The following is a 22,700-nucleotide window of genomic DNA, read 5'->3' as shown; positions in this document are numbered from 1 at the left end:
GACTGATGGGGGAAGAAAGTCTGTGATCCATAACCATCTTCTTTCTGCAGCTTCTCCAGACTTCTGCCCAGGGTTTTGAAAGATTCAAGATTTTTTTCCCTCTTTGCTAGAGAGGAAGAAATTACGATATCAGACTCTCTCCATGAGAAACTGGATTGCACATCTGCATCCTAAACCTGTAGTCTAACACGAAACCTATGTTTGTAACAATGACACAGTCTTGTCACTGTGGGATAAGAATTAAGAATCCCATCTCAATGTTTTCAAACAGGACATAAGAGCAGAAGTAGATGTATTGAGGAGGCTTATTCTACTCATTTTCACTCTTACCCATTTTTATCTAAGATTTCACAGGAGCTTTTTAAAGCTTGGGGGGAATAAGAGCAGAAACCAGGCTAAGTAAAACTTACTCTGTGTTTAAAGCATTCATCTTAAAATAGCTTCCTTGCTTACTTTAATTGGAGGAAGCATAGCATGGATTTACAGGCTCAGGCTTAAAGTATTAAAGTATTCCCATCAGGCATCAAAAGCTTGCTTTAATGTGGGCAGGTAGTCTACTGGTTCTTCATCTTGGTTATCACAATCAAAACTGTGGGGCTTGACAACTACATTTAAGTCCTGGCTTTTAATGGAGGCAGTCATTTGACTGGACAAGGAGATAGTGCCACCATGTCCTCCCCTTGTACTGTGGAAGAAGCTGATCTCCTTGCCAGAACCACGCAGAAAGCCTCAATTATGGCTGACAGTCAGAACCAACATTTTTCTTTAATCTTCTGAAACAAAACTCTTAGAACTTAGGTGCTTGTAACCTTACAGCACCCAGAACAACCATTTCAATGATGAACTGGTTCATATCAAAAGCATTTTTTCCCGCATGCACATCTTGTTCTTCTTTCTCTAATGATCTTGACCTTGACATTTTGATTTCTTGGATTATAATCCAAACCCAGCAAAGGTTAGAACTGAGCTAATGTAGATTATGAATCCAGCTATCTGAAATAATTAATTACAGATTTTGAAAATCAGGGTTCCAACTGATCTTTAAAATGCTACTCTACTCCCAAGTTGTGATATCTATTCAAATGTGTCTTCTTGGTCTTTACATATAACTATCATAGTTCTCTTTAAACTATAGTTACATATCAAGGGAATAAGCCCAATTGTATAAATATGTGTATTGTCATCTAGAGCCTCCCAACTTTCTCCAATTTCTTTGTGGTCAAAAATTGTGGAAAAAATTCTTTAGGACTTTTTTTTTTTTAATGAAATTTCAGTTTCAGAGTCGAAAGCTTCACCTTAGCAGCAGCACAGCAGTTTTTCTCCTTTTCCTTTTCCTTCTCCCGCTCCGTCTCCTTCTCCTTCGCCTTCCCCTTCCCTCTTCCCCCTTCTCCCTTCTCCTCCTTTTTCCTCTGAGTGCAACAGCACACAAAATGGATTATCAACATGACCACCATTTGTATTTTTCACAGTGCCCTGGATTTAGCCTTGCTATACAATTTTATTAGGATGGAGCAGATGAATGCTACTCCAAAATAATTAATATTCTTCCTCTGAAAAGTAAAGCTTTCTGGGAATGTTTGTCTGAACCATCCTGTTATATTTAAACCCATTACAAATGAACTCAGTTGCCAGTTGTCTGCAGTCAGTCCTAGAAATAGTAGGGCTTTTCGTTTTTGTTTTTTGCTTATTAATCATTCTTCTATAAATTGCCACTTGCTTTATCACCTCAAAGTATTGTATAATTCCTTAGATTTTCTGTTATGTTCTGTATTTTACATTTGCTCTTCAACTTATTTCTTTATCTAATTTCCCATTTATATCCTACTGTCATAGAACCAGTACTGAATCAGCTTATTTACGATGCAGTATGACAGTTTGAACAGCTGGAAGAAAGAAGAGTATAAAAATGCAAATGAAATGGGGAAAAAAATTAAAATGAATCAGTGGTGATGCTTTGAAAACTGCTTCTCTCTCCTTCACAGATACCTATAATTATGAAGGAGAGGCACAAATGAAAGTGCATGTTGAACACTATTGAAGAACTAGAAATTAAATGACAGAAAATGCCTTAAATTAAATACCAATGCATCAGTGTCCGTTGTTTCTTTGGATATCTTAGCCAAGTTATATTAATACACAAACTTATAAGGACTCTTTCAAGAACACAAGATATAATTGATTGTCCTTAAAACTGTTCATACTAAAACCATTTTTTTTAGAAAAAACAAATAGACATTTTTTCTTTAATGCCAGTGCAATGAATGTCTAAATGCTTCTTTTACTTCTTTGTTCCTTAGTGTGTAAATAAAGGGATTCAGCAAGGGAGTCACAATTGTGTTCAAAATGTTCACTATTTTGGTCATTTCCAAAGAGGTCCGTTTAGAAGGCTTAACAAAAAGAAAAATAGTGGAACCATACCAAATGATGACAACAGCAAGATGGGAGGAACACGTAGAGAATGCTTTTTGCTGTCCTTTGGCTGAAGGGATGTGTAGGATAGTAGAGATTATATAAATATATGAAAGTAGAGTTATCACACAGGATCCCAATATAACAAAGATGGATATGACAAAGGCTGCCATTTCAACATTATAGGTGCTGCTGCAGGCCAGAACTATCCAGGAATCAATGTTGCAATAGAAGTGATTAATCACATTGGGTCCACAGAAGGTCAACCTTGAGATCAGAAAAGCTGGTATGGAAATAATGATGAATCCGCTTAGCCAAGAGCCAGCTGCTAGCTTGCTAGACAAATGGAAGTTCATGATAGTGGTGTAGTGCAGAGGATAACATATGGCCAAATACCGGTCGTAAGCCATGACTGATAGCAGGAAGTATTCTGTGCATCCCAAGGCAAAAACAAAGTACATCTGCAGAATGCAGCCAATGAAAGAGATGGTTTTATTCCATCCAAGGATGGTGGCAAGGGTCTTTGGAACTGAGGCTGTTGTATACCATGTTTCCAGAAAAGAGAGATTGCAAAGGAAGAAGTACATGGGAGTATGAAGACATTGGTTTGTGGTTATGAGAACAATAATAGCCACATTTCCAAAAACTATTAGAGTGTACATGATAAGAAAGATTATAAAGATGAACATTTTCAGAGAATGAGGTCCAGGGAAGCCAAGAAGAATAAATTCCATCACATTTGTTTCATTCCGGGCTCCTTCATTGGTCTTTTCCATTTGTCCTCTATTTTTGTTTGCTGAAATTGGGGAAAAAAACACACTAATTGGATCCAGGCTTTCATACCCCAAACAGGATAATTTTACATTGTGTTGTAAGTCTCCCCTAAGTCTGATTTCACCTACATCAGATTGCAAGTATAATATCCTTAAACACACAGACACACAGACACACACACAAACACACTCTTTCTTAGAATTTGAATAATGAGAACACATAGAGCCTGCCAGTGTGATAATTTTCAGGGATATTCAGCAGGTACTTCTACCATCTAAAATAAAATGGTTATTCAGGGCAAATTTTACGTTCTAGTCTCTTGCTTCTGAGATGATTTTCCCAGTTAGACTCTACCACTGCCTGATGTCCTCATTAAGATTTTTGGTCTTCAGTACTTAAACAAACTAAGAAACAAAAAGACATGTATTCATGTCTTTGTGTGTGGGTGTGTGTATATGTGTATAAAAATTGCATGCACACAATCAAACATTCATTAATATTGCTTTACAATTTATTTTATAAGCCGCTTTGAAAGTATTGTATCCACTGCATTGTAGAATAAATTTGAGAAACATAATAATGTACAACACAGAGAATGTTCTTTTTTTCTGTTTTTTAAAGCTATCCCTATTAATGTAGTGGGAGTTTGAAATATTGTTTATTTGCTAAATAATATTGTTTTTTGCTAAAATTATTTTGATATTATTTTACTTCTAATACTTTGCCTCATTTTGTTCAAAAAGATCTTTCCATCCAAACTGAGCTTCAGATGTATATGGACAGCTTCAAATTTTCTTTAACTATGCCTTCTGGTACACCCTAATATTAATATAATGCATTCTATAATAATATTCATTTCTACACATATATATATATGATTCTATATAAGAGTATAACTACATCTGTCCAAATATGTGCATGGCTGAACATGCTGCTTTGGAGGAAAACATATATAAATTTGGAATCTCTTAAAACTTTATCCAGAGTGACCTAAGAAACAACATTCCACCCTACTGCTAATAAAAAAGAAAGAAAAAAAAATGTGTTTTCTGTTTTGGTTATTAATCTAATATACACTTGCACTTCAATTTATAATTCCTCTTCCATCTAGTATTCATTCACACGTCTTTCTTTCTATAAGAAATAAAGATAGAAACATAGTTATTTACACTTTTCCAATATAGCATATAGATTGTTCTCTTATGATTCCCATTCCAGAATTTTGCTTTCTGTCTCAGCGTTTGCAACTAAAACCTCAATATTTAAAAGGATTTCATCAAAATTATAGGCTCTTTTGAAATGCCATATTCAAAGAATTCTGCAAGCTTTTGAAAGATGGTGATAAAATATCCTTCGCCAGGATTGGGAGAGGACTCCCAAGGTCACTTAAGGGTTTCCGTGTTCTATTTCCTCTATGGATTTACTTTGCTATGTTCCCCCAGATCTCTCAATATAACGAATTTCATAAAAGCTAAAGAAAGTATCATGAGATTAGCTAAAGCATATGGGACTAAATAAATTTAATCTGTCACCATGGGTGATTCATAATTATTGGGCTAGATTTTTATCCAGAGGGCTTATTTTGATGAAAAGCTGCACTTGGCATTTATTTTCTGTTTCCAAGGGCTACATACTAAGAAGTAAGAAGGCCATGTTAAAAACTATCTGACTCAGCCTTCAACTGTATTCATATTACCTACACTGTTTCAAGGCTGTTCATCAAATCTATAATCCATGATAATCTATTAAATTATTCCCCCTCCACTTTTTTGGTAGTGTTAATTAGTTTGAGACCCTTTGTTTGCTCTAGACTTCTATTTTGCCTCTCCTCCTTTAGAAGACTTCTGGGTCTTGACCCTCTGCTTTCAAAAATATCTTCCCCCCCCCCCATGTGCAACAGAAGAAAAGGCTGGTATATTCAGTTCTCCATATCTGACAAACAACAACACTTCTATGAGGATGTGGATTGTGGATTGCATGTCTGACTTGTAACCCTGCAGTCTGGAATCTGTATTTGCAACAATGACAAAGTCATGTTACTTGGGCATAGTAATGAAAAATGTCAACCCAGTTTTGTTTTTGAACAGGACAAAAGAGAAGAAGTAAGTGCATTGCAGGGTCACTTCAATACTTAAACATAACATCTTGAGACGTAAAATGTCCATTTAGCAGTTGAATTTCAGCAGGATGATCTCAGGATGTATTGGATCTTCCAACTGGATCTTGGTGGCACAAAATCCAGCCAATGAGCCATTGGTTGCCCAGTGTGAATTTGACAGAAAGATCATAGTATGCACCCAACCCAATGCTTTTTTGGTATGGTTTGTATTTGTTCTTTTGTTTTTCTTTTGCTTTTTCCCCTACTTAATTATATAGCAAACAACATCTTCTGTGCTGAATCCCAGGGAGAAAAGATGGGAACTTGACAAATTAAAACAAAAACAAAAACAGGACATATGGGGCAAGTTTGCATAGCTTTGATCTGTGATTCCCAATGTATTGCCATCTCAAATCTACATGTTAAAACATACAAGCTCACTCCTATATTGGCTAGCCACCAGAGTCAACTTCACTTGCTGTTTATTCATGTAGTGGGATTCTCTCTCTCTCTAATTGCATATACTGTCCTATGAGGTCCAACAGGAGAGGTATGCTGCAGGTTCTGTCAAATAAAATCTGCCTCTTAGTGGGACCCAGAAAGTGATCCTTTTTGGTTGCGACACCAACCCTTTGGAAGCCCATACTCACCTGAAATTCAACTTGACCTGACACTGACAACTTTTCAGAATGAGTTAAAGATTTGGTTGTGTTTCTAGCCAGAGTGGTTGGGAGGTTAGTTTGTGTCCATGTTGTTGTTGTGGGCACTGCCATTGGTGGACATTGAAATATATGTGCACAATGTTATTTTAACAATCCAGAGAAAGATAAGATCATTGATCTGTTGAAAGCAACTAACATCTGGGCAGAGCTGCCAACTGCACTTCAGCAGGACATATCCCAACCAGCATCTGTTGACATATAGAACATTGTATAAATGGCCTTTCAACATTTTCCTCCTTATATGTGGACAGAACGTCTTACAGATGACAGTATTCCTCAGAGTTGGAAGCTGAGAGTTTGTAGTACCTCAGCTCCCCACCTCCCCACCATTTTTTTTTTTTTTAATTTCAAACCTCTATGAGCAACAGGAGTACAAAATGTTTTTTACGGTTTCAGATTTTGATTTTTTTTTTCTTTTGAAAAGTAGGAGTTTGCTGCTTCTGTTTTAGCCCTATATCATGAGTTTTTACATCTAAGAGCATGATCAATGCCATCTTCTTCCTATACCCTGGCCTCAATCCCAACTGAAATGGTTCTGGATAATCTGTGAAATGGGTGGTTATATAAATATGATGTAATAAATAAATAATCAAGGCCTCAGCTGCCGTTCCATTCCAGGCAGCCATTAGGGATTTAGTCTGACCATGCAGCAGAGTTTCTAGAACAATCCCAAGTTCCGTCTCACTTCTGGTTTTAATTAAACTGACAAAAAGGAACATTTAACTCACTTTATTTTGACTTAGTAATTGTCCTAACAGACAGGAAACACGCTGAGACAAGGAACTGGTCTCTAATGTTTTATTGCTAGTACATAACAGGAATCCTAACAAACTGGAGAAGCGTGGGAAAAACCCAGCCATATAAACCCCAAAGTTTAAGGTGGTCCCAATCTGTGTCTCTTTGAATGGCTGACCAATTCCTCAGTGCTACGCATGCGCTTAACAGTCTGGATGGGAGCCCCCTGCTCACCATCCTTACTCATGACAGTAATGGTTTTCTAAAGGTATGAAAATGCACAAGTACATAATTAATCACTCAAAAAAGAGAGGATGCAATAGATTGTCCTTAAAAATTGTTCACCCTTAAACCTACGGTTTACAATCTATTAAATTCAAGGTTTGTTTGTTTGTTTTTCCTTTAATGCCGGTGCAGTGCATGTTTACATGTTTCTTTTACTTCTTTGTTCCTTAGTGTGTAAATAAAGGGATTCAGCAAGGGAGTCACAACCGTGTTCAAAATGTTCACTATTCTGGTCATTTCCAAAGAGCTCCATTTAGAGGCTTAACAAAAAGAAAAATAGTGGAACCATACCAAATGATGACAACAGCAAGATGGGAGGAACACGTAGAAAACGCGTTTTGCTGTCCTTTGGCTGAAGGGATGTGTAGGATAGTAGAGATTATAAAAATATATGGAAGTAAAGTTGTCACACAGGATCCCAATATAACAAAGATGGATATGACAAAGGCTGCCATTTCAACATTATAGGTGCTGCTGCAGGCCAGAACTATCCAGGAATCAACGTTGCAATAGAAGAGATTAATCACATTGGGTCCACAAAAGGTCAACCTTGAGATCAGAAAAGCTGGTATGGAAATAATGATAAATCCACTTAGCCAAGAGCCAGCTGCTAGCTTGCTAGACAAATGGAAGTTCATGATAGTGGTGTAGTGCAGAGGATAACATATGGCCAAATACCGGTCATAAGGCATGACTGATAGCAGGAAGTATTCTGTGCATCCCAAGGCAAAGACAAAGTACATCTGCAGAATGCAGCCAATGAAAGAGATGGTTCTACTCCATCCAAGAATATTCATAATGGTCTTTGGGACTGAGGCTGTTGTATACCATATTTCCAGGAAAGAGAGGTTGCAAAGGAAGAAGTACATGGGAATATGGGGACGTTGATTTGTGATTACAAGAATGATAATGGCCATATTTTCTAAAACTGATAGAGTATACATGGTAAGAAAGATTATAAAGAGGAACACCTTTAATTGATGAGGTCCAGGGTGTAATGAATGCCTATTCTAAAACACTCTCAGACTCATGAGCAGGAATTCAAAGATATCTGATTTATTAAAGAATAGTATGCAGGATCAGGATTTCTTCAAAATCTTGCAAGATGTTGCTGTCAAGGTAATGCATGCTATTTGCCAGCAAATTTGGCACATAGAATGGCCATCGGACTGGAGAACACAAGAAAACACAAGAATGGCCATCGGACTGGAAAAAATCAACTTATATCCCCATACCAAAAAAGGGAAACACTAAAGAATGTTCAAACTATCGAACAGTGGCACTCATTTCACATGCCAGTAAGGTAATACTCAAGATCCTGCAAGGGAGACTTCAGCAATTCATGGAGCGAGAATTGCCAGATGTATAAGCTGGGTTTAGAAAAGGCAGAGGAACTAGGGACTAAATTGCCAGTATCCGCTGGATAATGGAAAAGGCCAGGGAGTTTCAGAAAAAACACCTATTTCAGTTTTATTGACTATTATAAAGCCTTTGACTGTGTGGACCATAACAAATTGTGGCAAGTTCTTAGTGGCATGGGGATACCATGTCATCTTGTATTCCTCCTGAAGAATCTGTATAGCGACCAAGTAGCTACAGTAAGAACAGACCATGAAACAATGGACTGGTTTAAGATGGGGGAAGGAGTATGGCAGGGCTGTATACTCTCACCCGACCTATTCAACTTGTATGTAGAACACATCATGCGACATGCTTGGCTTGAGGATTCCAAGGCTGGAGTTAAAATCTCTGGAAGAAACATTAACAATCTCAGATATGCAGATGATAACACTTTGATGGCTGAAAGTGAAGAGGAACTGAGGAGCCTTATGATGAAGGTGAAAGGAGAAAGTGCAAAAGCTGGCTTGCAGCTAAACCTCAAAAAAACCAAGATTATGGCAACCAGCTTGATTGATCACTGGCAAATACAGGGAGAAAACATAGAGGCAGTGAAAGACTTTGTATTTCTAGGTGTGAAGATTACTGCAGATGCTGACTGCAGTCAGGAATTCAGAAGACGCCTAATCCTTGGGAGAAGAGCAATAACCAATCTTGATAAAATAGTTAAGAGCAGAGACATCACACTGGCAACAAAGGTCCGCATAGTTAAAGCAATGGTGTTCCCTGTAGTAACACATGGCTGCGAGAGCTGGACCATAAAGAAGGCTGAGAGAAGGAAGATCGATGCTTTTGAACTGTGGTGTTGGAGGAAAATTCTGAGAGTGCCTTGGACTGGTGCACAATATGAAGTTGAGCAAAGGACCTCCTAGCCACGACTGCCACCTGCTCTTTGAGAAGTAGTTGTGAGTCCAGGAGGACTCCCAGTTCATGCACCACTTCTGTCTGGGGCAGTGCCTCCCCATGCAGAACTAAAGATGATGATTTCCCAGATCCCAAGGAGCCATTACCCCACAGCCACTCTGTTTTACCATGGTTCATCTGAAACCTGTTGTTCCCCATCCAAACCCTTACAGCCTCCAGGTACTGTGAAAGGGAGTCAACGGCATCACTTATGTCACCCGGGGTGCAGATGTATTATTGGGTATCATCAGTGTATTGATGATACCTTACCTTGTGGTGGTGGATGATCTCACCCAGCAGTTTCATGTAGATGTTAAAAAGGAATGGAGAGAGCATCGAATCCGGAGGCACCCCACAAAGGGGAGGGTCCAATTGGGACTGGCCCTGGAGGAAGGAGGTGAACCACTGCAAGACTACACCACCCACCCACAAGACCCTGAGCCAACCCAAAAGGATACCAAGGTTGATGGTATCGAAAGCTGCTGAAGGGTCAAGAAAAGCCAGGATGGATGCACTGCCTCCATCCCGCTCCTGCCAGAGATCATCCATAAGTGCAACCAATGCCATTTTCATCCCATAACTGGGCCTGAAACCTGACTGAAAGGGTACTAGATAATCCATTTCATCCAGGATCCTCTGGAGCTGCAATGCCACCACTTTTCAACCACCTTCCCCAAAATGTTCCCAAAATATGCATATAGCTTTTTCCTTAAAAAAAAATCAAACAGCCCAGCTGCCCCCCTCAAAAATGCCAGGATCTTTTCATGTCGTTCCACCAGGAGATCGACCCTGCTTAGGGCTTTCAGATCACTCTCTCCCCTAGATTTCTCCAACTCCATTATCCAAACTTCATCCAGCACCTGGACAGAAATCCCAATCTCAGTCTCAGAAGGAACCTTTCTGTTATTCTTAGATTCCTCAATTTCATCCACCAGATCCCCAACCTGATGGCACATTTTGGCTCTCATATTTTCCAAATGGCCTGGATATCTTGCATAAAGATCTGATAAAAGTCAGAAGATATTAGTTTGAAGTCCTGGTGAAGGTCAGAAATAATCTATTTGAAATCCTCCATGTCTCATGCAGTAAATCATTGTGCCCCCTAGGAACTTCATCAGCAAAAGTCAAAGATATGGGAAAGTTGTTTACACATAGTAAAAGTTAGCAAACTCTTCTCAAGGGAAATTGAAGACAGAAAGCTAAGATTCAAATCCAACTTTTAGGAAAATGTTAATATCTTCAAATTTAATACAACAATAACAAGAAGGCAATTCTTTGATATTTCCTTTGATATTAAAAGTAATCCCAAGAATAATGTTAAACACCAAGAGAACCAGCTTCTCCTCACTGTAGAAAGCCTCATTTGGGGTACATATACTTTAAACAAACAAACAAACAAATTGATTTAAAAATAGGGTGGGTGGTCTTAGTGTCCTTTAAGGCTGCAGCATGGTTCAGAAACGGTGACGTCCCCAACTCCCAGTGCTCTTACCATCGACCATGAGATGCTGTTTGTGATCCCCAGGCTACACACCACTGTTCAAGAGGGCAAATAGGATAATTCCTGGTATTCGCCTTCATCTGAAGAAGAGTTTTGGGCTTCAGAAAGCCTGCCTGAACCCAAAAAAAGCTGCCTTGCTGTCTGCTATTCCCACTGAAACAGTGGGCACAGCCACTGTGACTGCCATTCCCACCGGAAGCTCCTGTCAGCACCTCAGCATTCAAGCATTCACACAATCACAGTCAGGAGGCTTGGAATCCTTAAACTGTATAATGAAGCGAAATGCAGGGTACAGAGGCCAAGCTGTGAATAAAGAGTTCCCGTGCAAACTTACTTTTAAAATACAAAGTCCCCTAACCAGTCCCCTTTCCCATTAAACCACTCAACCCACTCCCCCTATTCCAGGTGGCATTTTTGCTGCCTTGCAGTTCCATGTCCTTGGCATCCCGGTAGCCATAATAAACATAGGAATGTTCCAGACACTGCATCTTCACACCCCTCCCTCCTTGCGAGAACCAGGCCACCACTAGATAAGGAAACTATGGCAGATGCCTCAACAAAGGTTCAGAAACCTTTGATTGGGGATCCTGACAGCTCCATTTTGCACTCTTCCCAATGCTCTGGATTTAGCCTTGCTGCAACTTTGTTTAGGTAGAGACAATGAGTGCCACTTGAAAGCAAGCAAGAAAGCAAAATGAGGGGAAAAAAATAATAATAATAAGCAAACATCCTCCAATGTGGCCTATTTCCTATGAGGTGAAAGAAAAGAAGTGACTAATATTATCACACAGAAAAAAAAAAAAAAAACCTTTCTGAAGATGTCAGTTTAAAAGTTCTTGCTATATGCAAATCCATTTTAAATAAAACATTTGCCAGTTCTTTGCAGTCAATGCTCGAACTAGTTTTGTTTTGTTTTGTTTTTGCTGTTAATTATTTTTTTCTATAATGATTGCTGTCATCATCACTCCACTGTATTTTATCATTCCATAGATTAATTTTCTCTTACCTTGGTATTTACATTTCCTCTTCAATTTTATTATTTCCTTTATCTAATTTTCCATTTATATCATACTCTCATATAACCTACTTAATCAGCTTATTTACCATACAGTATGTTAATCTGGAAAGTGGAAGAGAGAAGAAAAGAAGAATGACAATATTTTTTAAAAAATGAAAAAGAATGTCCATGTCATGAGTAAGGATGGCGAGCAGGGGGCTCCCTTCCAGACTGTTAAGCGCATGCGTAGCACTGAGGAATTGGTCAGCCATTCCAAGAGGCACAGATTGGGACCGCCTTAACCTGCGGGGTTTATATGGCTGGGTTTTTCCCGTGCTTGTTCAGTTTGTTAGGATTACTGTTATGTATTAGCAAATAAACATTAGAGAACAGTTCCCTGTCTCAAAGTGTTTCCTGGGAGTCAGGACAGTCCATGTGCTAATGCTTTGAAAAGTACATCTTTCTTTTCACAGATGGTTATATAGTGAAGAGGGAGGGAGGGAGGGGAAGGAAGGAAGGAAGGAAGGAAGGAAGGAAGGAAGGAAGGAAGGAAGATGAAAGAACTAAAGAAAGAAAGAAAGATGGATGTTACACAGGCTTTACACAAATTTATTTGGGTATGTTACACAGGCTTTTTTTTAGTAATTTTAATAAACATTACAATTAAAAAGATAGAAACAATCTAATACAAACTAAGAAAGATAAAAGAAGAAAATAAAAATAGAAAGTGCAGAAAATACAAAAATAGAAAGAAAAAGAAAAAAGAAAAAAATGAAAATAAGGATATAGTTAAGAAATTTTTCAGATCCAACAAATACATATTCTTCTTTAATGCCAGTGCACTGAACGTCTAAATGCTTCTTTTACTTCCTGATTTCTAAATGTATAGATAAAGGGATTTAGAAATGGAGTCACAATTGTGCTCAAAATATTCACTATTTTGGTCAGTTCCAAAGATGTCCGTTTGGAAGGTTTAAGATAGAGGAACATGGTGGAACCGTACCAAATGATGACAACAGCAAGATGGGAAGAGCATGTAGAAAATGCTTTTTGCTGTATTTGGGCTGAAGGAATGTGTAGGATGGTAGAAATGATATAAATGTAGGAAAGTAGAGTTATCACACATGGTCCCAATATAACAAAGATGGATATGACAAAGGCTGCCATTTCAACATTATAGGTGCTGCTGCAGGCCAGAACTATCCAGGAATCAATGTTGCAATAGAAGTGATTAATCACATTGGGTCCACAGAAGGTCAACCTTGAGATCAGAAAAGCTGGTGTGGAAATAATGATGAATCCACTTAGCCAAGAGCCAGCTGCTAGCTTGCTAGACAAATGGAAGTTCATGATAGTGGTGTAGTGCAGAGGATAACATATGGCCAAATACCGGTCATAAGCCATGACAGATAGCAGGAAGTATTCTGTGCATCCCAAGGCAAAAACAAAGTACATCTGCAGAATGCAGCCAATGAAAGAGATGGTTCTGCTCCTCCCAAGAATGGTGGCAAGGGCCTTTGGGACACAAGCTGTTGTATACCATATTTCCAGAAAAGAGAGATTGCAAAGGAAGAAGTACATGGGAGTATGAAGACGTTGGTTTGTGGCTACGAGAATGATAATGGCCACATTTCCTAAAACTGTTAGAGTGTACATGATAAGAAAGATCATGAAGAGGAACACTTTTAAATAATATGGTCCAGAGAATCCACGAAGAGTAAATTCAGTCACTATTGTTTCATTTTCAGCTCCTTCACTTGTCTTTTCCATCAGTCCTCTCATTTTCCCTGCAGTAATCAATGAACAAATATATCAAGATAGAGAGAGAGAGAGAGAGAGAGAGAGAGAGAGAGAGAGAGAGAGAGAGAGATGAAACAATTTCATATTAATTAGATGAAAGCTTTCTCCGTACTTAAAACAGATTGTGTTACTTGGTTTTGGTTGGTGTTGTCTAAATATAATTAATCTGGGATTCACAATATTATATTATAAGCATAATAAATATTAAAACAAAAGTGGCATAGTTGTTATTCTTAGTATAATTTTGATTCTGCTGTGTTGTCTCTGGACTGATTATTCTAGTAATCAGAGTCTCCCACTCTTGCCGTTGTCCTCACTGAGATTTCTAAAATCTGCTCCTTTAAAAATCTTTGCCTCTCTCTGTGCGATAAAGGTAACAAATAAACCTTACACAAACACACAGAAGCACACACTCACACATCTTTAATATTGTTTCGTATTCTATGCTGTAAGCCACTGAATGCTAACATAGATAGGAGAAGGTAAAGAAAATGTAAGCTGAATTACAACATATAGGATTTTTTTTTCTGTTTTTAAAACTATCATTAATTTAGTGAAAGGCTGCAATTATGTACTAAAATGCCCTTTGTTAAAATAACTGTATGTTTCCTGGTAATGAATTCTCAAGTTTTTATATAAAAAAATATATTGTCCATTCAAACTGAGTTTCAAAAGCATATGGACACTTTTTTTGAAAAAAAAAAATGAAGGTGCCTTCTGGTACATACTAATATCTATTATAATGCATTCTATAATAATATTAATTTTTATGTCTTTGCGTGATTCTATAGAAGGGGATAATACATTGGTCCAAATGTGTGAATAGCCATTGTTAAACCTTCAGGTCACTGTAAGAAGATCTACAATAGAAAGACTGAGATGTGTTGCCTCATTTTTCATGTGGTTAATATTTTTAATATCTGAAATACCATTTGCCTGTTTGTGAGCAATAGCGTTGATACAAGACGAATCAATGTTCTTAGTATTCATATGCCAACTCATTTTCTCCAAAAGGTACATTGTTTTGGAGAAATACTTCCTTGTCATTGTTTTTTAAAGTAGGAATCAAAACATCACCACCTTGCTTTAAAAACTGATGAGAAAAAACTTCAATGAACATGTCTTTTTTTAACTTACAGAACAAATCTGTTTAGATAAGTTTGGGTTAATGAAATAGGAGAAATCTTCTAATCCAAAAGGGGTATTCCATCAATCAAGAATGTTTGGTAACCATTTTTTAAAGCTGAATTCTGCATTCCCAATTGGTGTTCCATGTTGTCCAATTTGACACTGAGACATTGACAGTGGCATTGATTTATTTTACTACATGAAACTTTATATTTGAGTTGGATATTTTCTAACATTGTATTTAATCACGTTCCAACTTTTCAACAATCTTATCTTCCCTTTTTTCAGGAAAACTTGATGTTAATATGTTTTGAAAAGGAGACTGTCTGCTGAACATGCTGCTTTGGAGAAAATATGTATAGCTGAAATCTTTTAAAATTGTATTCATAGTAACTTAAGAAATAAAAACCACTTTCAAAGAGTTTGTTATTTGAGTTCTTAATCTTATATGAACTGGCACCTCTATTTTGGTAATTTATAATTCCACTTCTATCTAATATTCATTCATACTTCTTTCTCTATAAAAAGAAATAGTTGATAGATAGATAGATGATAGATGATAGATAGATGATAGATAGATAGATAGATAGATAGATAGATAGAGTTACTTACACTTTTCCAATACAGTGAATAGATTATTCTTTGATGATTCCCACACCAAAGCTGTGTTTTTGTGTACCACAGTTTGCAACCAAAACTTCATTGTTTGAATGAATAACATTTATCACATCATAATTTCAGACTATATTGAAATGCCATATTCAAAGAATTCTTCAAGTTTTTAAAAACATGTTAATGCACTTTCTTTCGTAATAATTGGAAAGAGGAATCCCAAAGGTCACTTAAATGTTTTCATGCTCTACCTCCTCTATGGATTTATGTTGCTATGTCCCCCCAGATCTCTCAACAGAGGTTTCACAGAAGCCAAATCATGGGATTAGATGACACATATGGGACCCATTATATTTAATATATCATTGGTGATTCATAAATATTGGAGTGGATCTTTATCAATATAACTTATTTTGACAGAATATATCAAATGATTGTGTGTCATTCCACAGCTTCCATCCAGAAGTATTCATTTTGGTATCTGAGGAGATCCTTCATATGTTTCACATGAATTTTAACTGCAATGTCTGGGGAAAACCTTGGTATGATCCCTTCTCAATTTGCATATATATCCTGTTTAGTTGTTTGGACATATTACCTTTATGAATACATGAATAGTCTTAGAACTTAAATGAAGACCTTTCATTAAAATCCATGAGCCTCAGGAATGACAGAAGTGCCATTACAAGTTCTGTTACCATGTCAGTAACTATGTACCTACTGTAAGTCCATGATCAACAATAGAAAACATAGAATTTAAAATACCTCTGTTCAGCAGACTCAGATTTAACAGAGAAATTATGTTGAATCTTAATTATTATAATAAAATGTTGTGATACAGAAAACAGAATTTTCCAGTCTTTATCACAAATACAGTCCATTTAATTCTGTATGCATGCTTCATTCTTTTTGAATCTATAGACATAAGTGTCCAAAATAATGTCAACGTACATACATATATACAGACATGCATGCATGCATGCATACTACAACCAGGTATCATGATATAATCATGCAAATTAAGTAATTTGGTAACTTGCATGAGTTGATCATGATCTATGATACAAGTACATAAGTTGCATAATTTGCATGATAGTGACATTACATATATGTTTCCATTTGTAGTATCATTACATATATGTTTTCATTTGCTCTCTTGACCTCCTGAAGATGCCTATTGAATATAGGCATGGAGTGATGGAATAATTCTAACCAGGCAAGCAAGTGAATTTTTGTGAGGATATTCCGTCTTTCTGCAATAAAGCAGAAGCTGAATGCAATAAGACATAGCTGAATAATTTTGTAAAGCTTTTGTGGAGAAGGAGTGGTGTTAATGGCCACCTACAACAAGTCAGAAGGAAGGGAAAATTGCCCACAATGCATCAAGGACATGCACTCCCACCACTTGGGGTATCCAGTAAACAGTGTTGGTACCACCAGGCTTTGTTTTTGTTTTTTTTGTTTTTTTCTAGACAAAGGAAAGGAAAAAAGACCAGTAGTGTTACAGCAGCAAATACTTTTTTTAAAATTTATTTTGTTTTTTGTGTTCATTCCAGAATCATTATTAATTTATTTAAATAAACATAAAATTACATACAAACAATAATATCTCACAATACAAAAAAGAGAAGAAGAGAGAAGAAAAAGAAAAGAAGAGAAGAGAGGAAAAAGAAAAAGAAAAAAAGAAAAAAATGATATATATATATATATATATATATATATATATATATATATAGAGAGAGAGAGAGAGAGAGAGAGAGAGAATAAATAAAAAATAAATAAAGGGGGGGTAAAATGAAAAATAAATAAATAAATAAATAAATAGAAAGATTAGGGTTTCCAACTTTCTAGACGGTACAGCTTAGTATCCTAGCATGTTATTTTTTTCCTTAATTCTTTAAATTGCTTTCATTAATTCTAATAAGAGATTAAACAATTAAAGTAATTTGCTATTTAAATACTATATATTCATATTAACTTTTTGAGTCCATTCCACATATTTAATAAAGGGTGTCCAGTCCTTTTGAAAATCTTCCATATGTTTATCGTTTAGTTGGTCCGTTAGTTTTGCCATTTGTACCAAGTTTAGGGATTTAAGTATCCATTCTTCCACAGATGGGATTAATTGTTCTTTCCACTTTGCAGCGTAGATCATTCCGGCCGAAGTAATCAAATACAGTAGAAGTTTTCCATAGTTTTTTTTTTTCCAAATCTTTGTTCATAAAGCCCAATAAATAGAGTTTTGGTAATTTATCGATATTAACTGCCAACATTTTACAAATTATATTATGTATAGATGACCAATTTTTTTTTCGCTTTTTTACAGGTCCACCACATATGGTATAAAGTTCCAATTTCTTTTTTACATTTCTAACAAACATTTGACATATTTTGAAACATGTTTGATAATTTTTCAGGGGTAGTATACCACATGTACATCATTTTAAAAAAGTTTTCTTTTAAATTATAATGTAATGTAAATTTTAATTCCTTAGTCCACGTTCTTTTCCAAACATCATATTCAATATTGGATCCAAAGTTTTTCTCCCATTTATTCATATATTGCTTAATTTGTACATTTAGTACTCTCATTTGTAATAATATTTTATATATTTTAGATGATCATGTGGTCATTATTAGCATAGATTTGTTCATCCCACCAAGATAGTTTTTTTGTAAATTTGTAACTTTTGGAATCTATTTTAAATTGTTCTTTTAATTGAATATATGTAAACCATTGACATGAATATCCTTCATTTTCCAGTTCTTCTCTTGTTTTCATTGTAAGTTTGGTCCCTTCAAATTTTATTAAATCCGAATATTTTAACCACTTATAGTTTCCTATTGTTTCTCGCCTTACAAAAGCTTCTTGTGGGGAAATCCAGAGTGGTATTGTCGATGTTAGAGTAGATTTATATTTTTCCCAAATTTTAAGAATAGACGATCTAATACAATGATTGTTAAATGTTTTATTTACTTTCAATTTGTTATACCATAAGATGCCGTGCCATCCAAATTTTAAATCATGCCCTTCTAAATTTAGTAATTTATTATCTTGTAGGGTGATCCATTCTTTTAACCATAATAGACCACATGCCTCATAACATAGCCTGAAATCAGGAAGACCCAAGCTGTCTCTTTCCTTATCTTCTTGTAGTAATTTAAATTTAATTCTTGGCCTTTTCCCTTGCCAAATAAATTTTAAAAGATCTTTTTGCCATAGCTTAAAAGTTTTATCAGTTATAAATATTGGAATAGTTTGAAATAAAAATAGCATCTTCAGCAGAATATTCATCTTAATTGCAGAGATTTGTCCCATAAATGATAAATTTATTTTTTCCCACCTCAATAAATCTTGTTTAATTTCCTTCCATATTTTAACATAATTATTTTGGAATAAATCACTAGTATTGGCTGAAATTTCCATCCCTAGATATCTAACCTTTTTAACACTATTAAAACCTGATTTAATTTCTAATACATTCTGATTATTTTGTGGCATATTTAAATTTATCATCTTCATTTTTTGATTATTTATTTTAAAACCAGCTAATTCTCCATATTCTTGTAGTGTATTTAATAGGTAATCAATTGATATTAACATGTTTTGTAAAGTGATAACTAAATCACCCGCAAAGGCTCTTAATTTATATGTTTCTTGTTTAATCTTTATCCCTTCAATTTGATGATCCTTTCTGATAGCTTCTCTTAGAACCTCCAATACCAATATAAATAATAAAGGAGATAGTGGACAGCCTTGCTTTGTTCCTTTTTCTATTTGACATTCTTGTGTTATCTCTTCATTGATCACAATTCTGGCTTTTTGAAATGTATAAATTGATTTTATTGCTTTTATAAATATATAACCAAAATCCATCAATTCTAAAGTCTTAAACATAAAATTCCAATTTAGGTTGTCAAAAGCTTTTTCAGCAACTAAAAAATAACAACATAATCTGTTTTTCATTATGAAATTGAGCGTACTCTATTATATTTAAAATCATCCCTATATTGTCTTTTATGTATCTTTGGGGTAAAATACCATTTTGGTCATAATTAATTATTTCTTGAAGTATTGTTTTTAGTCTTTCAGTTAAAATTAAAGTAAATATTTTATAGTCATTGTTTAATAATGAAATGGGTCTATAATTCTTGCATAGTGACGGGTCTTGTTTTTCTTTTGGGATTAGTATGATATTTGCCTCTGACCAAGATTTTGGTATTGGATTTCCTAGTGGTAACAAAATTTGATCTTGAAAATATTTATAATAACCTGCTGGAAATCCGTCTGGACCTGGAACTTTGCTTGTTTTCAATTTTCTAATTGCCTCTATAATTTCCTGGGTTGTGATGGGATTATTAATTAATGCTTTTTGGTCTTTAGTTAATTTCTTTAAATTTTGTTTTAATAAATATTTCTCAATTTTATCAAATGAAATTTCTTGTTTCTTATATAGATTTGTAAAGAAATTATGAAATGCCTTTTTAATTTTTTCATTGTCAACTAATTCTTTCCCATTTTCTCGAATTTTAGTAATATTTTTCCTTTTCTTTTCTTAATTTGTATGCTAGCCATTTTCCAGCTTTATTAGCATATTCAAAAATTCTTTGTTTAATATAATTCAATTTTCTTTCAATTTCATCTGTTGTAAATATTTTTAATTGCTGCTGTAAAATTTTTATTTGATGGTTTATACCTTCATCTGATGGTCTTATTTGAAGATTTTTTTTTTCTTTTATCTTAATTTGATCAAGAACTGTTTGAAATTTTTGTTGTGTTTTCCTCTTTAAGCAACTATTTAAATACATAAAATATCCTCTCATATATGCCTTGCTAGTATCCCATACTGTCCCAATACTCATGTCATTATTGAAATTCCATTCAAATAATTATTTTAATTTCTTTTGGCAATTTTCTACAAGTCCTTTACTTCTCAACAAAGTTTCATTTAATCTCCACCTATAACTTTTGGGTGGAGTTTTACAGCCAATTGAACTTTAGAGTTTTGTAGTTCTAATTCTATTATTAAATATCTCCCATTTTTATCAACACTTATTAATTTAGGATTTAGATGGGGCTTTACATATATTGCAATTCCATTTATTTTATTTTTTTTCATTTGCTGCTATAAATTCATTTCCTAATTTGTTATTTACCAGATATTTACTACCACTTTTCACAATATGAATTTCTTGAAGACATATTATATCTTGTTTTAATTTGTATAAATAGTGAAAAACTTTTTTTTCCCTTTTAGCTGGTGTATTGGCTCCATTTATATTCCAGGAAAGGCATTTTAATTCACTCATTGGAAAGGAGTATTGCAAATTCTTTAGAACTTGAAGCTAGTTCCTCTGCACTTTGTTCCTCTATATTTAAACATTTCACTTTACTTTCTTTACTTTTTGGCCTTTCCCTTCTATCTGTTTCTGATTCTAAATCTTTCTTATATTTTCCAAGAAATTCTTGAGCCTTAAAAATAGTATTCAATTTATATATTTGTTGTTGGAGTGTGACATTCACTACTTCCAATACTTCCCACCTAAAGGGGATTTTATTTCGTTTAAGGACTTCAGCGAGAAAGAAATAATCTCTTCTTTTTTTTAATATTCTCAGTGGTATGTCTTTCAATATCATAATCTCCTCTCCTTCGATATTAATTGTTTTCCCCCAGGAGGCCTGTATTATCAATTCTTTGGTCTTCTTCCTCGCAAATTCAATTATTATATCTCTTGGTTTCCAGTTAATTTTTGCATATTTCGAATTAACTCTGAATATTTTTTTTCTATATCTTCTTCTAGCCTTTCTTCCTCCCATTCAATTAAACTTGCAAGCATTTGAACCACTATTTCTCTTATTTCTGCCTCTTTTTTTTCAGGTACACCTCTAAGCCTAACACAATGTTCTTTTTCTTTTAACTCTAACACACTTAATCGGTCTAATTCTATATCATTCTCTACTTCTAATTTCTCCACTCTTTCTCTTACCTCTTGAATGTCTGCTTTTATTCTTTTATCCATTGTCTCTAACTTGTGATCTAACCTTTTTTCAAAGCCATCTATTTTCTCCTCTAATAATTGCGTTAAATTTTGAGTAATATTTTGAATTGTTTTTTGCGTAAAATCTTCAAACGTAGCTTTCAACCATTCTCCTTTCCCGGTTTCTGAGCCTCTCCTATTCTGTCTCCTTGTGTTCATTTTGTTCTTATAGAAATCTTTATTTACCTATCTTAATCACTACACCCAATGTTATATTTATCTATATAAAGCAATGTATAATATTTATATCAAAACATACAGAGCAAACAATTCAAAATAATCTTATAAACATCTGCAATATAGTCCTATATGGCGTTAGAAATTAATTAATTAATTCAGTTCCTTTTAAGTGAGAACAGTCAGTAAAGACTTTTTGTCTCCAAAATATAGAAAAGTTTTTTTTTTTTCCTTCTGCTTAGAAAGTTTCTTCTTTTTTCTCTTCTGTAGTCAAAAGTTGTTATTTCTTTTACTACAGATAAAGGGGGCTGCAGAATTGCCTAGATAGCTAGGCTACTCACGCGGGTTCTACAGATGTGCCTCCAGGCTTCCTGGCTGCTTTGTTGTTGCAGCGAAAGTGAAGTATTGAAATAGAAAGCAAAACTTTCACCTACCACTCCGAAGCCGCTGGAGTCTTTCACCAGCAGGGCTCCTTTTCTAGCTCTGCCTACGAGGTCTGCCCGTCTCTCTCCGACTCCGCAGAACTCTCAACCTCCGCGTGGTAGATATTAATTTTTCCGAGCTGTTACAAGGCTCGACCAGCCGCCATACTCCTTCACTGGAAACCCCCACAGCAGCAAATACTTTGATCCTTCTGTCAACTTATCTCTGTGATTCCTTGACACTTCCCCCAGTTATGAGAGTTTTGAACAATATAGTATTTTATACACTATATTTTTATCAAATAATATAGGTTTTCTCATGCAGGTGTATTTTAGAGTTTGAACAACCCTATTTGGATTTAATCAAGTTTTGGCATTAAAAATCCTTGTTGAAAGGGTACAAACCAAGGACTAGCTGAACCAGAGAAAATACATATTTGAGCAGAATATAACCTCTTTGCAGGCTTCCCCAGGAAATTACCTTTGTGATGTATAATGAGCTTAATCATCTATGTGATAAATATCCAGTCTAACAAAGTAGATACAGTCTATCCAAATGCCCAGGTGCATGGAAATACAACAGCATTCTAAGGTAGACTAAAACAATAAAGTGCCAAAGACCAGGAGTAGATCAAAGTATGACCAATCAATAAAAATACTAAAGAGTTGGGACTTAATCTTCCATGATCAAGAAAGTCCC

At 35.3% G+C, this 22,700-nt stretch overlaps 3 protein-coding genes across 3 annotated transcripts; all 3 read right to left on the bottom strand.

Moving 5' to 3' along the window:
- Window positions 1–2,243: 2,243 nt before the first annotated feature.
- LOC134496493 (olfactory receptor 6F1-like) lies at window positions 2,244–3,185 on the bottom strand. The gene has a single exon (XM_063302223.1). The coding sequence runs from the start codon at window positions 3,183–3,185 to the stop codon at window positions 2,244–2,246; it is 942 nt and encodes a 313-aa protein (XP_063158293.1).
- Window positions 3,186–7,256: 4,071 nt separating this feature from the next.
- On the bottom strand, window positions 7,257–7,715 carry LOC134497300 (olfactory receptor 6F1-like). The gene has a single exon (XM_063302969.1). It carries the CDS (start codon window positions 7,713–7,715, stop codon window positions 7,257–7,259), a length of 459 nt encoding a protein of 152 aa, XP_063159039.1.
- Window positions 7,716–12,650: 4,935 nt separating this feature from the next.
- LOC134496492 (olfactory receptor 6F1-like) lies at window positions 12,651–13,592 on the bottom strand. The gene has a single exon (XM_063302222.1). The coding sequence runs from the start codon at window positions 13,590–13,592 to the stop codon at window positions 12,651–12,653; it is 942 nt and encodes a 313-aa protein (XP_063158292.1).
- Between the last annotated feature and the right edge of the window lie 9,108 nt (window positions 13,593–22,700).

Source organism: Candoia aspera, chromosome 4 (assembly GCF_035149785.1).
Source record: "Candoia aspera isolate rCanAsp1 chromosome 4, rCanAsp1.hap2, whole genome shotgun sequence".
Taxonomy (NCBI): domain Eukaryota; kingdom Metazoa; phylum Chordata; class Lepidosauria; order Squamata; family Boidae; genus Candoia; species Candoia aspera.
This window is presented reverse-complemented; position numbering and strand designations above follow the sequence as displayed.

What these genes read in the sequence shown, in the direction of transcription:
- LOC134496493 (XM_063302223.1), bottom strand. Translation starts at nt 3,185, where the DNA reads ATGGAAAAGACCAATGAAGGAGCCCGGAATGAAACAAATGTGATGGAA.
- LOC134497300 (XM_063302969.1), bottom strand. Translation starts at nt 7,715, where the DNA reads ATGCCTTATGACCGGTATTTGGCCATATGTTATCCTCTGCACTACACC.
- LOC134496492 (XM_063302222.1), bottom strand. Translation starts at nt 13,592, where the DNA reads ATGGAAAAGACAAGTGAAGGAGCTGAAAATGAAACAATAGTGACTGAA.